The sequence below is a fragment of the Crinia signifera genome, chromosome 2 (genome assembly GCF_055691185.1).
Source record: "Crinia signifera chromosome 2, ASM5569118v1, whole genome shotgun sequence".
Taxonomy (NCBI): domain Eukaryota; kingdom Metazoa; phylum Chordata; class Amphibia; order Anura; family Myobatrachidae; genus Crinia; species Crinia signifera.
In genome coordinates, this window is record NC_139218.1 from 133297671 (window position 1) to 133318357 (window position 20687).

The 20687-nt window shown below is 39.0% G+C and overlaps 1 protein-coding gene across 6 annotated transcripts in view; it reads right to left on the bottom strand.

Moving 5' to 3' along the window:
- LOC146060047 (zona pellucida sperm-binding protein 3 receptor-like) overlaps window positions 1-20687 on the bottom strand; it is a 101945-nt gene that overhangs the window by 18289 nt on the left and 62969 nt on the right. For all 6 annotated transcript variants that reach the window (XM_083172844.1, XM_083172843.1, XM_083172841.1 and 3 more), the window contains exons 7-12: window positions 18016-18195; window positions 5533-5721; window positions 5342-5438; window positions 2788-2867; window positions 1491-1679; window positions 1308-1404 (exon numbers count right to left, since the gene is read on the bottom strand). In XM_083172844.1, coding sequence (XP_083028970.1) covers window positions 1308-1404; window positions 1491-1679; window positions 2788-2867; window positions 5342-5438; window positions 5533-5721; window positions 18016-18195 — 832 coding nt within the window. The remainder of the gene's footprint in view (window positions 1-1307; window positions 1405-1490; window positions 1680-2787; window positions 2868-5341; window positions 5439-5532; window positions 5722-18015; window positions 18196-20687) is intronic.

The following is a 20687-nucleotide window of genomic DNA, read 5'->3' on the forward strand; positions in this document are numbered from 1 at the left end:
TGAAGCAGGGGGAGTGCAGCAAGCCATGCCAAGAGACGAGGTACACATACGGTGTCCATGTCAACATAGACACCCAAAAAATGAAAAACTCATGTCTACTTTATTCAAGTTGAACATGTCCATGCCGACCTAAAGCAGTGATGGCTAACCTTGACACTCCAGCTGTTGTTGAACTACACCGCATGCCCTGCATCCGTTTTTTAGTATGGCCAATAGTAAAACTGATGCAGGGCATGCTGGGATGTGTAGTTCAACAACAGCTGGAGAATCAATTTTAGCCATCGTTGACCTAAAGCTTGTTTCGCATGTCAATGTTGACCTAGGGTATATCTACCATTCTCGACCTAGTCACTATCAACCATTAGTGGCCAATCTAGACACGGTCTATCATCTATACCTTAACCAAAACTATAGTGTCATCAGTAATCAGAGCAAAGTGTTAATATACACTATAAATATCTACCTACCATCACTCGAAGGGTGGTAGCCTCATGCTTTAACGCCCAGGGCTATTAAATTACAGCCCTTTCTCTCACCATGCAAGTTACCCTGTTATTGGACACATACCTGTATAGCATTCAGGAAAAGTTCCCAGGCTTATGTGTTAACATGGTTTGGCACCCAATAACAGTCTACTTTATTAAGGATTTCTCTTTGGGTCTGCTCACCACTAAAGTCAGATATATATGTGCACATATTGCCCATGCAATCCATTTATCCAAACCAGTGGTTTCACTGTAATACTGGTAGAGTAATTGACAAAAAAAAAAAAAAAAGAACGACCGACGTGTGTGCTGCAACCTCAGCAGTTATCAGTCTATCATGTGAGTATTGGTAGTATAGATTTTGAAAGATCCACAAAGTAGCATGGTGCTAGTTATCAAGGCCTGAGCTAGGGTATACTGTAAAGAAGAGAGAAAAACACAGCACTGGATGAGCAGCTGGAACTTACACATTAATTTATATAAAGAGAAAAGTTTTCTTAGATGAACGTTAATGAATGATCTACATATATGTAAAGGTTTAAAATGTCCTTTTTTGTTATTCAATATACTAATAATCTGATGTTGCTGCTCATTACTTAGTAACACATTATGATACTCAATGAAGTCCTCTTGTAGCCCCATGCAATAGATGTCTTGTTCTTGCACTGTGAGCAAATAAGAGCAATGTTTATTGGTGTAACGTGTAGAACTACAATGAGATCTTTTATTAACGGAATTAGCCCCAACAAACATGTAAAAAAAAAAAAAAAGTTGCAAAACAGACTATTGCAAAGTATTAATTCTCCAGTAAATGCAGCCTACCCCTTTATGCACGTATAGTTTGCTCTGGAGCCAAACAGGAAGTCTGGAGCAAACCTGTTAGCATTTGGTATTTCCCCTGGATCGCCACATGATTTACCTGTAAGGAAGGATTAAAATTTACTTGAGTTATGCATTTTTACTAACAAAAACATACCTTAGCAAAAGACGACAAACTGTACTTACGTAAACAGAACTCGTTAATCTTGGACCAGGTTTTGTCCGAGCAAGTTATAGTGTTTGATTTATTAGCATCATGTATGTACCCTGGTTTGCAATTGTAATGCACAGTCGTACCATTGAAGTAGTTGGGTAGGTTGGCAAAGCTTTTGTCAAGCTCTGCAAGAGGGAGTTCGGGAGGTGAACCACACACCGCTGAGACAAAGAAAAACATTAGTTCAGTAATTTATACATTATAGCATTATAGATGTTCACAGGGGCTAGACTATAACAGGAGGCTATGGAAAGCCATCCACCTGGTTTCTCATCTGCTGGTAATGCCAGCAGATGAGCATCGACTGCCATCGATGATGCGGGAGCACGCAGCATCACTCATCGCTGCCCCGTACACACTGGGCTGCTTATGAGCTGAAAGCAGCTAAAACAACAAAACTGAGCTGCTTTCAGCTCAAAGTCGCCCAATGTGTATGGACCTTTAGGGTGCCTAAAGGATCGAGATTGGGAATCAATACATACAAACACATATTGGCACATATGTTGCAATATTATGCTGTACAATAAAACATGACGAGTGTTTACAACCAGTCTACTAGAGAGAGTCCAATCGATGCTAATTAAGTACAGACTGTGTATCCCTTATCCGGATATTGGTAACTGGCACTAAATATGTGATAGATAATGATTGCTTAGCATTCAAATTCAGTGTCTGAGATAGTGACATAAACAGTGTTTCATGCAAATAAAATAGATCTGTTTTATGTGTTTATACAACATAAATGCATTTAGTGTTCAAACATGGGTTCAGTCCTCAAAATGCCTCATTAAAATATAAAAATATTCAGAAATACAGAATAATCCATTATCCAAAATGCTTCTGGCCCTGAGCATTTTGGATAAGGGATAATCAACCTGTAATTAACAACTTTACACTAAAACTGTACCATTTCAGAAAAGCAGCAAACGGTAAAGTGGTCCTGCACCTTTCAGACCGCACGGATTACCGTTTTAAAACGGTTAAAAATCTGCAAAATACCGGTTTTTAAGTGCGGTCTGAAAGGGGCATAACTAGCTGACGTGTTGGAAAATAAATATATTTTGTTTATTAAAAAATAAATAAAAGGAGGGAGATTCCAGTGGCCGCAGCTTGGCTGTGAGCACAAATAAATGTTAAATGGTGACATCAGAGCTGTCTGAAGATCCGTATTTCAGCATTTTAACTGGGAGAACGCACTGTGCAATTCAATCTGCAGCTAACCGATTCCGGCCTAAGTGGTTCCGCTTCAAGAAAATAAAAGCTAATCACCTGTACAAACAACAGCTGCTTTACTCCAAGTTCCATCAGCTTGACAATCACTATAGCTTGCTGCAGAAGTCCTCACATAGCTGAAGTGAAAAATATACACATTTTAAAAATGTATAAATGATTAGAGCAGGGCTGGGCAATTGCGGCCCTCCAGATGTTGAGGAACTACACATCCCAGCATGCCTTCCATCAGTTTCAGCATGGCAACATAGCAAAACCAATGCAAAGCATCCTGGGATGTGTAGTTCCTCAACATCTGGATTAGAGCAATACTCACAATGCGCATGTACTGAGTCAGAGTTAAATGTAAGTTTGCTTCATGATCTAGCAACTTTCAGCAGGAACAAGCATTTGAGAACTACATGAAACGGAGCAGCATCTCTACTTGTGACTATATGGCCACTAGAACGGGGCAATGTAGAGAATTCCTGCAAACAGGTTGCAGCTGGGACAAATGCTTGCTCTCAGAGGTGGAGGTATAGGGTATTGGTTCATCCAACTGAGAATGGTTCCATTATTACAAGGCAGCAGAAAAATCTAAACTGCATGCAAAGCAGCCATCTCAGAGTCTTAATAGAATTTCATTATAAGGTAAATAAACCTAACAGGTACTCAAACTACATGTACAGTATAACTGTGACAAGGGACATCGACGCATAGCCACTCAAAAACCATGATTTTCTGAAGAGCGTAGCGAAACCTTGTATAAATAGGAAATATAAGAACTTTCGGATAGTTTTCTCTGGTGAGAGAACACTGCCGATGACTAGATTTAAGCCCTGTACACACGGAGCGATGCGTGCCTCTTGCTAAGCAATACTGCTCAGCACCAGCGATGTGTGCTGAGCAATCAGGCATGGCCAGTGTTCTCTGGTGAAAGAATACTGGTGTGGACTAGATTTATAGGGCATGCAGTACAAATCTAGCATGGTGATGGCCACGCGCGGGCCTGTGAATCACCTTCGCTGGGGTGCCTACACACGGAGCGATCCATGCTTAATTTCTAATCGATCTAGACACATCATTCAGAAATAGAGATACAATCGCAGAGTGTGTATGCCGCATTATAGTGCATGCAGTATTAATCTAGCAATGGCGACGTGGGGGACCGTGCATCACCGTCCCAGGGGGGCCTAAACAAGGAGCGATCTGTGCCTTATTTCTAAGCGATCTTGTCAAATCGCTTACAAATAGGGATCCAGTTACCCTGTGTGTATGCCGCATTAGGACCTGATTTAGTATGGATTGCAAAAGCTAAATATTTTTCTGATGGGCAAAACCATGTGCACTGCAGATGGGGCAAATGTAACATGTGTAGAGAGTTACGGTCCCCATAACCTACTGCAATTTCAGATTTCACACGATTCCGATGAATTAGGTGAAAACTGGCATGTATTTAAACACGGGGAGCTGCCAGGGGAGTTCAAGGGTAATCAGGTCCTACTTCTACCTCAGAGAAGTCGGACTAGTGCAGGCATGTCCAATGTTGGCCCTCCAGATGTTTTGAAACTATACATCCCAGCATGCTTTGCAATAGTTTTAGCATTCTCTAATAGCAAAACTGTGGCAAAGCATGCTGGGATGTGTAGTTTCACAACATCTGGAGGGCCAACGTTGGACATGCCTGGACTAGTGTATGGGGCCTTCAAAATTGGGTAAATTATTTTGTTACTCTGCAGCATAAAATACTGGCTGTTCTTACACTACAATTTAGATTTCAGTTTGAACATATCCCACCCAAATCTTACATCTGCCCAACCTGCAGTGCACATAGTTTTTCCCATTAGAGAAAGACTTTGCTTTTGCGATTCAAAGGACGTTCCAGACCATCAGGGGTCAGATAATCTATGTTTAACCTGTTATTGATTGGCTTATACCATTTAAATTAGCCCTATCTTTCTAAAGAGTAAAAGTGGCAGTGGATAGCAATCAGATTACTACTTTTACTACACCTTTTTTTATATATAAACTGTTCTAGGAGCAGGATAGCTAAAATCAGAGATTTAGAAGTTTATTACAGACACATTATCATGTGACTGAGTGTGCATCATTATACAGTACAACATGCTACGGTATGATGCAGCAGCCAAACACAGTACTGAAACAAGCCTGCAGTGTGAATCATCTTTACACTGCAGATGCCTCTTACTACTGTACTTTTAGGTAGAGAGAGTGAGACCACTTCACACCTCATTCTTTACTGTATTGCAAACCAGTATGTTACATATGGCAACACATACTGCAGTATAATTTTGGAATGGGGCATTACACTATGGACAATTACACAGTCTGATCCACGTTCACTGTATCTGTGTCACTCCTGACCACTTGCCTCTCCCCTTTAGAATGTAAGCTCTTACTAGCAGGACCCTCTTCCCTTGTGTGCTTTTCCTTCTCTTACTTACACCATCCTTTACTGCCACCCTGATATTTCTATATGGTCTTCTTTAGCTGTAGGTCATAGTTTTCCTGTTTTGCATATTTAAACAAAACAATAAAAATAAGTTAACATATTGCAGTGTGGTACTGTATTTCCCTATTGGATAAAACCTACCCTTCATTACATGTATAGATTGCTCTGGAACCATACAGGAAATCTGGAGCAATCCTATTCGCATTCAGTACGTGCCCAGGATCACCACATGATTTACCTGTACGTAAAGAGTAAAGTGCACTTTTTTCATTATAAAACATAGCTTATTTACACACAAGCAGAACATCAGTTATTTATATAGGTGTACTTACGTATACAGAAATTGTCAGCCATAATCCAGCGTCCGTTTTCGCATGATATATTATTTAGTTTATTCTGATCACGTTCAAAACCTTCTTTGCAATTGTACTGCACAGTCGTACCATCAAAGTAGTTGGGGAGGTGGGCAAAACGTTCATCAAGGTCCGCATAAGGAATATTAGGAGGAGGAGGACACACAGCTGAGAAAGAAACCGCAGCTCAGCAGGCTTTACAGTACAATAATAAAATTACTAACAAAAACAGAGAAATGCAATGGAGCAAAAGACAGGAGTAATGTTAATATTTTCACTCAAGGAAGAAGTGACTAATGTACATAACCTCCCTCCACAATGCAACGTTCTCGGGATCATTATTTGCTCACTGTACAATAGAAGGTTGGAGAAAGATGTTAGAAAGCAATGAGCAGTTTGGTCACTTACAATAATCTTATATTATACAGCAGTGTAACATTATTTCTTATAGCACCTATATTGCAAATAAACAGATAGACTTTACTAAACTGGATTTATAGCTTACCTGGCTATAGCAATGAAAACTGGAACACAAAAAATATGCCAGTTGTTCTATAGTATGGTAACTAGATCTTGCCTCAGTCATCAGCATACTGGTCGCAAGAGCATCATCTGGTTCTGGTTTTCATGTTTTGGTTTCATAATTTACCTCTCCATAAAGTAGAGGATGACTACGCCGCCTTTTAGGAGCGCCAAATAAAAGTGGTCCAACACTTCACATAATTCCAATATTGTGAACTGAAATTTCAGTGAAGACCATTGGACCATTTCAGCTCCAAGATGGAGGAAGACGTAAAAACGATTGCACATTGTGGTACCAGTGTTTTGGGCCTACACATTGTCCATAGCATTTTGGGGGGGTTTAGATCAATGACATAATCTGTGCGAGTCAATAGCCATCTCAAGTATTTCAACTGTAAATTCAACATAAATGAACGATCGCTAATGAATTACTTCCCTGGAGATGAAAACTTTTACAGGGTAATAAATGAGTCATTGATGAATCTTCAAACAGCAAGCATGTAAAACAAAAATAAAACAAAAACAACATTATAAAAAAAAAAAAAAGCCCCCAAGTGGTTTCTTTCTAGAGGAGGGGGAAAGTAGAAACGGGTGTTGATTGATAGACCTTCACCACCAGGTATCAATTCATAGGTAGTAAGGGTAATATACAGATGAGGCTCTCACTTGAATTAAAGTACTCTTGCATACCCAGACTCACAATTGAATATGTATAAATAATCACATAAACAGGTATCTTTGCAATGGTGTCTACACACTCACAGGAAAAAGATGTGGTAATCTGCATGTAAAAGGTATCTGATCCTCCCACCACTAATAAATTATATATTTTATAGGTGATCACAATTTCATAATAAAAACAATGTTTTAATCCAAAAATTAAACACAATGGGCCAAATGTAATAGGATGTTAGACTTAGAAAGTGATAAAAAAAATTTTTAAACGGCAATCATTTACAATGAAAAAAAATGGTTGAATGTGCCAAGTAATTGATTGCTGCTTTAAAAAAAATAGGTTTTTATTTTATAGGTCTGATTCTCACACCCTCTTACATTTGGCCCAATGTGTCCAAGTAAAAAGCAATGAAATATCACAATAAAAAGGCTGGAGGGAGCACAATTGTGGCCAGGAATGGATGAGAAAGTAGGGAAATTAAGGGGGGTATTCAATGTCAGGGGCACGGCTGTCGAGCTAGCGCGACAGCCGTGCCCCTGTCCCGTTCTCGGTCAGCTCGCCTGGAGCTCGGCAGTCGGGATTCAATGTCCCGGCCGCGGAGCGGCGAGAAGAGGGCGTGGCCGCGAGTTGATGATGGAAATAGACAAGCTCCGGCCGGGAGCTCGCCTATTTCCGGCTTTTCTCGGCAGAACGAGCCCGACAACTTGTGATGTCGGGCTCGTCCTGCGGAGAAACCCTGTTCAATGCTGTCGGGGAAGACAGCATTGAATAGGGCCCCGCAGCCATCTCCCCCATCGGGAGATGGCTGCGGGAGGTCGACAAAGATTGAATACCCACCTAAAACTGATAAAGAAGGTCTGGAATGCCTATCTTGTTCCTTGATGGACATATCTTAAACATCCACACCTGGGTGGAAGATGGTTCAAAAAAGAGCTCCCTTAAAAGGCCAACATGTTTTAATCCTGCTGGATCTTTCTTCTTTATCACAAGGTCTGGCTTCCCTCCCCGCCACACACACTTTCTCATCCATTCCTGGCCACAATTGTGCTCCCTCCAGTCTTTTTAGATTTATAGTGATACTTCAATGCCTTTTACTTGGACATTGTGTTTCCAGTTTTCTTAGGTCTCCTGATATTTTTGGATTAAAATGTTGTTTTAATCATGAAATTGTGATGTCATCTACAGTATACTTTGAGGAAAATATACCTTGATATGCTTTTCACCAATTATATATATATCACTGTTTACTACTATTTTTTGCACTGTATGCACGACCTGATGAAAAGACCGCACTGGTCTTGAAACGTTGTCTATCATGCTGTAAAGTCATTCTAAATATACACCTGAAACCAATCCGTCGGAGTGCCGCTTCTTCTTCTCAAGTATCCTTGCACAAACAGGGTTAGGAGAGAATACAACCCTATATATATATATATATATATATATATATATATATATATATATATATATATATATATATATATATATATATATATATATATATATATATATATATATATATATATATATAGATAGATAAATGACAATGCGCAAAGATAAATATTCAAATAGTATAAAGATCGAAAAGATCAAAATGATACCAGTCCGACAGGGTGTAATTCCTGTATGCAACAAAGAGTCAGGTGTCTTAATTCCTTCTACCTGTAGTGAGAGTTCCTTTAAATGGGTAATCACTTATGCTTGTTTTCTAAGCCGGCTGCTCCACTTTATATAGTTCCCGAATCCACTGGGTCAATTGTATCTAAAAGAAGGAAGAAGTGGGCGCTCCAATAGTGTATTACCACTTAATTTTTAAAAGGTTTTTATTGGTATAAAACAGAACAAACAGATGGGGTCACGTACCGCAGCATGCAGCATTTATCTGCAGCTGGCTTCACAGCATGAACAGAGTACTCCGTACTCACAAAAGTAGGAGAGGTTACACTCCACACTCAGCTCCGTTACAGCTCCACAGACACAAGCTTCGCAGAGATGCTAGGCCACGCCCCTACACGTTTCGTCACAACGGACTTCGTCAGAGGGCTGGCCTAGCATCAGACAGATTCCTCTTACATGGTGTCTGTACAGGTGTAACAGATCATTACACTGATTATCCCTTTGGGCTATGTGTCAGATGTTCTGACCACTTTTAAACAAGAGAGACCAATTCTCCTGTTGACAACAATTCTTACAATAAGTTGCAACATATAAAATTATTCAATAAAAAATACCGCAATAAAAAATACATATAAAATTACATACATAAAATATACAGTACATATGCATATCTCACATCAATACAAAACAATCTTTAAAAGTAATCTTTCTATTTTTAAAAAAAACCATGAGAAATCATCTCCATAGGAATAATGGAATACATCGGTACAACAATAATTAATACATACTATAGTGATATCATATCCGAAAAAAGCAGCAAAAATGAAAAAAAGCATCACTATACAACCGTAATAATAGTGACACATATATTTTATATATGTGTCACTATTATTACGGTTGTATAGTGATGCTTTTTTCATTTTTGCTGCTTTTTTCGGATAGGATATCACTATAGTATGTATTAATTATTGTTGTACCGATGTATTCCATTATTCCTATGGAGATGATTTCTCATGTTTAAAAAAAAAAAAAGAAAGATTACTTTTAAAGATCGTTTTGTATCGATGTGAGATATGCATATGTACTGTATATTTTATGTATGTATGTATGTATGTTATTTTATATGTATTTTTTATTGCGGTATTTTTTATTGCGATTTTTTATTGAATAATTTTATATTTTGCAACTTATTGTAAGAATTGTTGCCAACAGGAGAATTGGTCTCTCTTGTTTTAACTGGAAAAAGGGGGGGGGGGGTTTGAGACTGCGCTCGCTAAGAAGCATGCAACAGGTGTAGTTAAAACATTTATTATAAATAATACATATTAAAAAAAAGTATGATAAAATAAATCAATTAAAAAGATTGGGGGTACCACAAGTAAATGCAGAGAGCAAGGATATTCACCCACAGTCCAGCCGTAGTAGTGTCCTTTATCCGTTCCTATAAGGTCTCCAGATAATCGTCCTATGTAGGGATGCCAAAGGTGTTTGTACTGGGAGAGTACACCTGTTGCATGCTTCTTAGCGAGCGCGGTCTCAAACCCCCCCCTTTTTTCCAGTGTACCATTCCTTGGGTCAGACTTCCCAAGTCCCGAGACCGCAGCTCCAGCAAAACAACTCCGCTCAGGCGCCCCTCAGGCCACTCATTGTGACCTACCTTTTCTCTACCTCTCTTGTTTTAAAGTGGTCAGAACATCTGACACATAGCCCAAAGGGATAATCAGTGTAATGATTGGTTACACTTGTACAGACACCATGTAAGAGGAATCTGTCTGACGCTAGGCCAGCCCTCTGACGAAGTCCGGTGTGACGAAACGCGTAGGGGCGTGGCCTAGCATCTCTGTGGAGCTGTAACGGACCTGAGTGTGGAGTGTAACCTCTCCTACTTTTGTGAGTACGGAGTACTCGGTTCATGCTGTGAAGCCAGCGGCAGGTAACAGCCGCATGCTGCGGTACGTGACCCCATCTGTTTGTTCTGTTTTATACCAATAAAAACCTTTTAAAAATTAAGTGGTAATACACTATTGGAGCGCCCACTTCTTCCTTCTTTTAGATATATATATATATATATATATATATATATATATATATATATATATATATATATCTATCTATATCTATATATATATATATATATATATATATAGATAGATAGATAGATATATCAATAGTGTCTTCAGCGCCCTATTCTTGTAATGTCCATATAACATACACAGTAAAACAATAAAATCTAATAAACTTCTGAAGTAGTGCTTTTGAAGAAATTTTTATATTTATTTAAAAACCGTGATCAGTACTCAACACGTTTCGCCTCGATAAGAAGCTTCATCAGGGGTTTGTGATCTCTTATTAAGAATACGACATTTAGTACCCTTCAAAGTCAGGTCATTTTTGATAGTGGACAGATAGGAATATCTGTGCTGGCCCAATGAGTTTTTTGGCCCAGATAGAACCTTATTTGAAAAGGAATATTGAATGGAGTAGTACATTTCTTTAGAAGAACCTCTATATAAATGCGGTGGAATTTCTCCTAGGGCTCAGTTGGGAGCATATCCAATTATAAATACAACCGTATTGGATCCATAGACTAGTTAGATCCACAGGTCAAATCCACAGGTTAAATTTCCCAAGCCATAGACTTCTGGGGTTAGTGACCAAATATTTTTTGGAAAAAATCCCTTTGGTGTGGGGATGTTTGCTCACCTAGGGATCCAAGCAGCAAGCACTTGCCTCTAGTAGTTTTCAAGTAAAATAATTTAAGATTAGGATAATACCAGCAGTAAGCACAAGAGGGCAGTAAAAACAACTAATTATTCTAAACTGCAGTGAGCAAGTGTTCCAAGTAGTGTGCTGCTGCCTGCTGTCAGGTAGCATGCACACTACTCGATTCTCTTATTGCTATTCACAACTTAAGCTAGGTTGAGCTGAGACACATTATATATACATCATTTCATTTTGCATTTTTTAAACACACACAGCGTCTGAAACGGTGCTGTGTGTGTTTAAAAAATGCAAAATGAAATGATGTATATATAATGTGTCTCAGCTCAACCTAGCTTAAGTTGTGAATAGCAATAAGAGAATCGAGTAGTGTGCACGCTACCTGAGAGCAGCACAAGGTCTCCTTACCTCCCCGTGAACCAATAGACATTGGAGAAGCGCAGTGATAAATGGCAGCAACCATTAGACATGCTGCTGATACACCCGGCTAATATGCGGCTAGTCTGACGGCAATGATTGTTACTAAGACCGACAGAGAAGCCGCATGATCAGTGATACTGATCAATGTGAATAAACGCTGAACAAATCTGCACAGCTTTCAGCTACGTTATAACCGCTCACTGAATAACAATATATGTAATCAGTGGGCTGTATATTTAATCACCATATAAACCCGAGTCCGGCAGTGACATATACAGCTTATAAATATTACTGCCTAAACAACGTGGTCGCAGTAATATCATATAGCTGAGCAATATTACAAATGACTGGTGGCAATATTACAAGCCTCACGCCTATATATTTATCACATAAGTTTCCGGACTGAATATTATCATATGAGAAAACCGCACACCATTTGTGTTAGTTTGCAATTAATATTCTTCTCTCAGCTATTATATGTTAATTCAATTATCTCATGGGGTCCATTGATTGCTGAAATGTATGTGCAGTCTATGAAAATTTTGCACATTTAAGTGACCTGGGTATAAACTATCTAGCTGCCTAATAACTATACGTAAATTAGCAGCAACAATGATCTTACACACTCCCTGCCTGTTAAATCATTATATAAATGTCCTTACCGGGGTGTGTAATTGCTATATCCCCCAAGAATTGAGGGGAGCAAGTTATTGGAGACAGTAACTACACCATACCGGCTAGTTTTTGGAGAAATCCACAACAGCGTATATTCTACCAGAGATAGCAGTGTCTGTCCAATTATCTGGCACACAAATTATTTGACTTGGCCGCATTAGCCAATTTAGACGTTGCCTGATAAGCAGCAACAAACCACATACATTGTTTGGGATTAATGACAGCGGCTAACATAATGGTCACTGAATTGGATGATAGGGTATCTGGCTATAATAAGCACTACAGTATATGGCCGTATAATATAACCATATATCTGACTAGCCACAACAATCAACCCAGACTCCGCCTGCCTGTATAATCATACACAGGTAATTTGGTGATTGATCACCATATGTACAGTGTTCAAACATACTGTACACAAATTGAAGTGCACATTACGACTCCTCCCTAGAAATATAAGGGAATCCACCTATCAGTGAAAAGAGACCTGTAATGAGGCATCTGCTACTTACAAAGAAGGTCTCCAACATCTAGGTTTTGAGACCAATATCATGTGCATTTGCTGTATGAGAACTAAGGACAATTTACTGTGAAAACATCACAATACAGAATAGTCCAGATATCCTGTCTATCTTTAGCAGCAGCTACAAAAGTCAATGTATCCAATCCTTAGTAAATAAAGCGAAAAGGAACAAGGTTTCCAAAATAAAGTGAAAATAAAAAAAGATTTTGGATACAACTGTAAATTAAGAGGACAGGATACTTACTCACATCAGCATTTGAGACCATTGTAGAATTAAATATACGAAATAACACACAGCTGTAATTTAATACTTATTTTATTCAATTCTCATTAGGAATACTTCACGTAAACAATTTTCCCTTTTTAATAAATAATAAAAGGTATATTTTAAACAAATTTATCTTCTTTTCTTCTTAGTGCGCCAGCAAAGAGACAATCCTTTCTCTTTCCAGTTTCTTGTTATATGGCTCCGATAGACATATATTATTTTAAATTGTATATATTCATGTATTTTATCACAATGTCCAGCCCAGACCAGGTACGCTCATGAAATTATTTTCTATTTGTTTACAGCGGTCACCTGGCAACGGCATTGTGGTGACGTCACTGACCGGCACCCCTGTCTCATGCAGATTGTCAGCAACACATGGATTCCGGCATGTGGAGATCCAAGCTGAGCGGCGGCGCCGGACAGGTGAGCACCGTAATGTTTTTAATTGTCTTAGTTGCTTGTATTGAGAGACACCTGTATATATGTTGTACGCACATCATGTCATTGTATCCTGTGCCCTTGAAAACGGGGGAACTCTTCCCCGAAACGCCATAGGCGACAATAAAGGAATGTTATCTTTCATCAAGCCTGAGGAGTGCCACTGATTACCTACCGTATACAGACCACGCTAGGGGTATCCAGGGGGCACCCCAGCAAGTTATTCCCAGGAGAGAGGAGTGTCGGACACCATCAGATATATATATATCATGGGGGATGCTGCGGCACACTCGGTCTTAAATGAAATAATCACACTGTACTCAAGTGTCTCTTCAACGTTTCGGTCTTTATTTTACAAGACCTTCATCAGGAATGAAGGTCTTGTAAAATAAAGACCGAAACATTGAAGAGACACTTGAGTACAGTGTGATTATTTCATTTAAGACCGAGAGTGCCGCAGCATCCCCCATGATATACAGTACCTTTGGAGGCACCCGGCAACGTTTGCAACAAGAAACAACAGGAGTGCCAGATGCAAGTTGTATGTATATATATATATATATATATATATATATATATATATATATATATATATATATATATATATATATATATATATATATATATATATATATATATATATATATATATATATATATATATCTTTACCCAATAGTGGTATGGCGCCTATAGTAAAGTCCAAATGCAAAATTTGCAAATTCCGTATCGAGTGAAGTAATACAGATGGTCTTTTCCAATATTTTTGTTTATTTTTCTTCACAGGATAGTCGGATAAAAAACGCTTGTAGCCAATCCCAACGCGTTTCGTCTCATAGAGACTTCATCAGGGGAAATACAATAATCTTGTGGTCGTGATTTTTGTGACAAATGTAGAATACTGTCTTCATTAAACATTAATTATCCGGAATTGGTTAATTATATAAGACATGATATCTTAGACCTAGAATATGAATATAAATTAATATCCTGCTGGTAGGTTAATATATAACCAATTAGTGTGACCTGGAATGGAACAGATCTTAATTTCTGTCGACCCCCTTTTTTTTTTTTTTTTTTTTTTTTTTATATATATTGGAGTGGGTAATCCTTGCCTATAAAATTTGCAGGTATTGGAAATCCTGTCAGCCTCCTTTAAATCATGCTAAAAATTGATTTTCCTAAAAACGAGGATGGTGAATCTTCATCCAAAATAAAAATATATAGATCTCCAAAGAGACTCCTGTGTGCTTCAGAGAGGCTAGCAGAAACGCTCTCTGAAGCACACAGGAGTCTCTTTGGAGATCTATATATTTTTATTTTGGATGAAGATTCACCATCCTCGTTTTTAGGAAAATCAATTTTTAGCATGATTTAAAGGAGGCTGACAGGATTTCCAATACCTGCAAATTTTATAGGCAAGGATTACCCACTCCAATATATATAAAAAAAAAAAAAAAAAAAAAAGGGGGTCGACAGAAATTAAGATCTGTTCCATTCCAGGTCACACTAATTGGTTATATATTAACCTACCAGCAGGATATTAATTTATATTCATATTCTAGGTCTAAGATATCATGTCTTATATAATTAACCAATTCCGGATAATTAATGTTTAATGAAGACAGTATTCTACATTTGTCACAAAAATCACGACCACAAGATTATTGTATTTCCCCTGATGAAGTCTCTATGAGACGAAACGCGTTGGGATTGGCTACAAGCGTTTTTTATCCGACTATCCTGTGAAGAAAAATAAACAAAAATATTGGAAAAGACCATCTGTATTACTTCACTCGATACGGAATTTGCAAATTTTGCATTTGGACTTTACTATAGGCGCCATACCACTATTGGGTAAAGACATTGGGTATTGTACGTTCCCTTTCCCTCAGGGAACTTAGTGGTGAGGCTGCCATACATACAAATATTTATCACTTTGTAAAAATATTTTGTCAAATAGGCTCTAGCGCGAATTGGAATATTGGGGATACATATATATATATATATATATATATATATATATATATATATATATATATATATATATATATATATATATATATATATATATATATATATATATATATATATATATATATATATATATATATATTTATTGACAAAGGTCCCAGAGGTGGACCGATATGTCGACCAACCCCCTTTTTGCCATGCTGCCTGATTAAAATTCTGTTTTATCTGCAAGACTGGTGAGTGACTCCTATCACGCTCTTTCTATATCTACATTGGACCACTCCTTGGCCCTCTTAAGGAATGTCACCACAGCTATAATTTTATTGAAAATGAGAGTGCCAGCCACTTGGAAAGGCTGATTAATGACACATTGTATAATTACTACTATATCAAGAATGCGCATGTGTTAACTGGAAAGGAGATCTCCAAATATATAAGCTACACGAATGTTACCAGGTGGCCGTACCAAGTGTTGAGAGTGAGTGTCCACAGATTCTTTTTTTAGGGATGGTCGGTAAACCTGGGTGGCTGAATATAAGGGTGACGCCAGAAGGATCCTCCAAATGAGTAATGGAAAATGTCTATAGGAGAGAAAGCTTTGTCCTTAGATGTCCAGTAAGTGTAGTTGCAGAAAAGCAATCTTCAGGAGTAAATGGTGTCAGAAAGTCAAGTTCAGGCTCAATGCGTTTCTCTGGGATAAAACCTCCAGCTTCTTCAGGACAGAATGATCTATTTGTTTGTGAGTCCATGACAGGAGATCTCAAGTCATGTGCTCAGGGTCCATGTGACTCTGATATGTTAGGCACACAGTTTCATAAAAACTGACTTTATATGTTATCCTATAGATATCAATAGATATCAATCCCAAGCAAGCACGTCCACCTGCACAGGAATCCCAGCGACGATCACAACAGCCAAAACGCAGCACGTTGGGGATCTTTGTGCGGCTCTGACACCACAACAACCACATCCAGTCATGTGACTGCACATCCAGCAGCTGGACCGTGATCAGTCACTTCACCATAACCATTATTGGTCTGGAAACCATAGAGCCTACGCTATGAAACTATGTGCCTAATATATCCAGGTCACATGACTGGACCCTGATCTCCAATAAGAATCTAGCCTTCTTCTAATATCTGACAATTCTTTATAGAATTAAAGGTTTTAAATGTGGTTCTCTTGTGAATAATTGAATTTGACCATATTTGACATATACTGTAGACTTCTGATTTTTATTTGCTTATTTTAATGATGGTTTTTCTTTCTTTTATTGCTGTCACAGCTGCAATTCATTCTGCAAATAGTTACTAGAGATATGTGTGTGTACGGAGCGAGTGCAGTAGGGTGTAATGTCCCTGACCGAAATCATGAACCATGCATTATATCGTTCTTCTGTGCCACAGGAGAACAATATATTTAACTATGTCAGCATCCATGGGAATCGCCCAGTGTAACCAGCTTAAGATGAATTGTCTATATCAGGGGTTCTCAAATTCGGTCTTCAGGTCCCCACACAGTTCACATTTTCTAGGTCACCCGGCAGGTGCACATTTTAAAAGATCCAAAGGTGGAGCTAATTATTTCACTTGTAATTCTGTGAGGAGACCTGGAAAACAATCTGTACTCTATATTGTTGTTGTTTTTTTTTTCTGAATGAAAAATGTAAATTTAGCCTATGCTGACTTTTTGCTCTCTCTCCTATCGACATTTTCCACCATTAACCATTTGGAGGATCCTTCTGGCGTCACCCTTATATTCAGCCACCAAGGTTTACCGACCATCCCTACAGAAAGAACCTGTGGACATTTACTCTCCACACTTGGGACTGCTACCTGGTAACAATCGTGTAGCTTATTTATTTGGAGATTTCCTTTGTAGTTAACATATGAGCATCCTTGATATAGTAGCAATTATACAATGTGTCATTAATCATCTTTGTGATGTATCTAAACTTTTATATTTGTCTAGTTAATGGTGTATTAAAAATGTATTTTTGGACTAAAATTGAAACCTTCTTACATACAGATGGAGCCGGGCTCCCTCTTGCTGGCGAATCGCCAGACTGTCTCCGCTGGCGATCCGCCAGCAGCCCGGCGTCCATCTGACTGAGACGCGCGTGCGTCTCACGCGCGTCTCAGTTTCCAGGCGGCGGGGCGACAGGAACCCTGTCCGTCTCCGCTTCAGGGAGACGGACAGGGTTAGGGGAGGCGTGGGGGGTGCGGGGAGGCGTTGGGGACCCTGGGTGACCGCCGGCAAGCCAGCGGGGACCCGGGGGAATCGCCGTCGGAAGTGGACGCGCACACATCTCGTGTGCGCGCGTCCCCTTTCGCAGAGCATATGGCGGCTGGCGGGGGATGGCGGCTGGCGATTCTGCCGCCATCCCCTACAAAGACAACGCCGGCTCCATCTGTATTATTAATATACATTTTCCTATATTGGTACAGCCAGCACTGGTTCAGTATTATCTTTTACTCTGGGGACAGAAGATCACCCTAAAATAGCTCTGGAGAGGCACATTAGAATATAAAACACAATCTTTACAAGTGGGATCATACATACAAAACTTGCCTTCTGTCATTAGCATGAGCCAACAAAGAAATATGACGGATTAAGAGGAATACTTACTCAGACACTCTGGGACTTCCGGCTCCCACTGACTGGTAATCCTGCAAGTGATAGAACTGGATCCATTCATGACGTAACTATTCTCACACTCAAATATCACAGCAGAATTGAGAGAATAAGGTCCTATAAATCCAGACAACCTCCTTGAATGTGGAACATATGGATCAGAGCATTGAACCGCTATGAAAAATGTGTTTGAGAAAGGCAATTAATTATAAATCATAAAATAAAGAGAATTGTTAACATAATAGATGTATTACGTAGATAGCATTACGATTAACTAAAGTGGCAACCTTATCATAGAACATCTAAAATAAATCCTATATAATAAAAGGCTAACTCTGCTCCTAACCTATATGGGGGTAAATAAAGTGCTTTGGATGCCAGCGGGCACTAAATGGTGCCTGACAGAGCAAATAGAGTGTTAAAGCTGACACTACGGTTATTTTATTGAAATGTACAAAGATCTAGCAATGATGGCATAAATAGCCGTTTACAACAGATACAATATCTTAAGTTGGAAATACATTGGGGTCACATTGGGGTCGAATGGGTACAAGATAAGTGCAGGCACTAAAGAATCTAACATTTTTTTACCACGCTCCTCCCCCTATGCACCATTCCTGCTGGGGGCTTGTCAATTCTGTTTAACAAAACCCCACAGCAGAGAGGAGAGGAACAAATGAGGAGGAAAGACTATCCTCTTAAACATAAAACAAGTGCAAAAAAGACTCTGGTATATTCATTAAAGCCTCTAAAAATGTAAAGAGGTGATGTTGCAAAAAAGCAAGCAATCAGATTTGGTTTATCATTTCTCCACTGCATCACAGAAAATGATTGACAGCAAATTTACCCCTTCATGTTCAGATTAAAGGAAAATAGCGAATTCCAAAGACACATTTTCTTTGTTCTGTAAAGGAACATCCAGAAAATGCCTGTAAGAATGGTCACGTACTGCACAGGGAAATCAGTGCAAAACACCATCCTTTCAAAAATTAATTTCCCTGTATGCAAACACACAATCTGGACAACCGGTATGGAGCTTGGAGGATTTTCAAACATCTAAACTAAGGTGATTTCCTCTCAAACACCAAATGAGAAACATTCTCCTATGACAGACTGATGAGCTTATTGTACTGTGGTATCTTGTTCCATTTCAAAAAGGAGTGAAATCTGCTCATTGTAGTGACACTGTGCATGATGGACCCACTTGAAGTCTGAGATCATGTTCTCCAGTACAGTCATGAAAATTGCACAAATGAGGTTTAGGAGTGAAAGGTGGTAACCAGCCTTTAATGAAAATTTTGTCCTGGTATGGACTAACACAACCATGAGGTCCGAATACACAGGAGTAGTTTCCAGACAGAAATAACGTACCCCGAAGTGTAAAAGCTGGTTCTAAAAAGTCAACCAGAGAGTGCTCTGGATTTCCAGCACATACAGTACAGTATAGTATGAGCAGAAGTTAGATAGAGCCATAAATGTACCTTGCTGCACACTGTTTACACTGCATCTGAAATCTGCTCTGGGTGTTCAAAGATTTCAAGTACAGTAAAAGAAAAATGGCCCCTAAGAGCAATAAAGGCTGTGCTGCAGCTTTGAATAAGTTTGGGGTGCACACTAGGCCGAAGTGAAAAAAACATCAAAGTTGCAGATACAGAAACACTATAGGTGCCAAAGGTGTCAAATTGCCTCCTAATTAATGTGTCAAAAGATGGGACTCATGGGATGACAGCTTCAGTCTGCTATTATTGCCTCAAAGTTTGCGTATATATCAAAAACATGAAAGTTTTCTAATTTCAATGAAATGTGGTCAAATATTGCAAGTCAAGGCAAAAGGAATCAACTAGAAAATATAAAATTTAAACTTTTACTCAATCCAAACCCTGTTGTAAAAGTATACTACACCCCCTCTTTCGGCACTGACGGTCGACCGCTCGCAGTGCATGTTCATGCTAGGCACCCATGAGAAAATGCAATAGGGTAAGGGGGGGAGGGAGATGCAATGGGGGAGCAGGGAGGGGGGGGGTCCCCCTCCTCAACTCCGCCTCATTACTGCCTCCACGTGCATGCTTGAATGCCCGCTTTCTGAGCAGACTATTGCTTACTCTTCTGGCTGTAACGACTTAATCAATTCACGTAAACTCTAATTTCATCGTAATACGTTACGCTCGGTCGCTTCTTTGATCTCAGGTCAAATTAGTTTGTCTTAACTGCGTACTCTTTCGATCCTGCTTTGGGCTTTTATCCTCATCTGTTTTGTTTTCATTGTTGATTCATCCGTAGATGAATTACCCTATTTTTGAGCATACACCTCAGATTCCATTTCTCATTGGCTCAAAGTCTGAATAATTCTGACAATGAATCTCACCAAACAGCAGAGGTGATTGGTGCACCTCAGCAGCTGTCTGACACTATGCTTCAGACAAACCTTGACATAGTTCGATATTTAATTCTTGTTTACACAGAAAAGTAAAGAAAACTTGATGGAAAGAATCGTAGCGAGTCTGTCACAGCTGTATGTGACCATATTTGTGAGAAATGACAATATCTGGAGCACTTCATGTGGTAGGAAATTGTCGCAGAAAACAGGTAATCCTAAAATAATATAATTATGTCCAGGACTTGAACAAAAATTACAGTGCCCATAAATCTAAGCACTCCTCTGATCT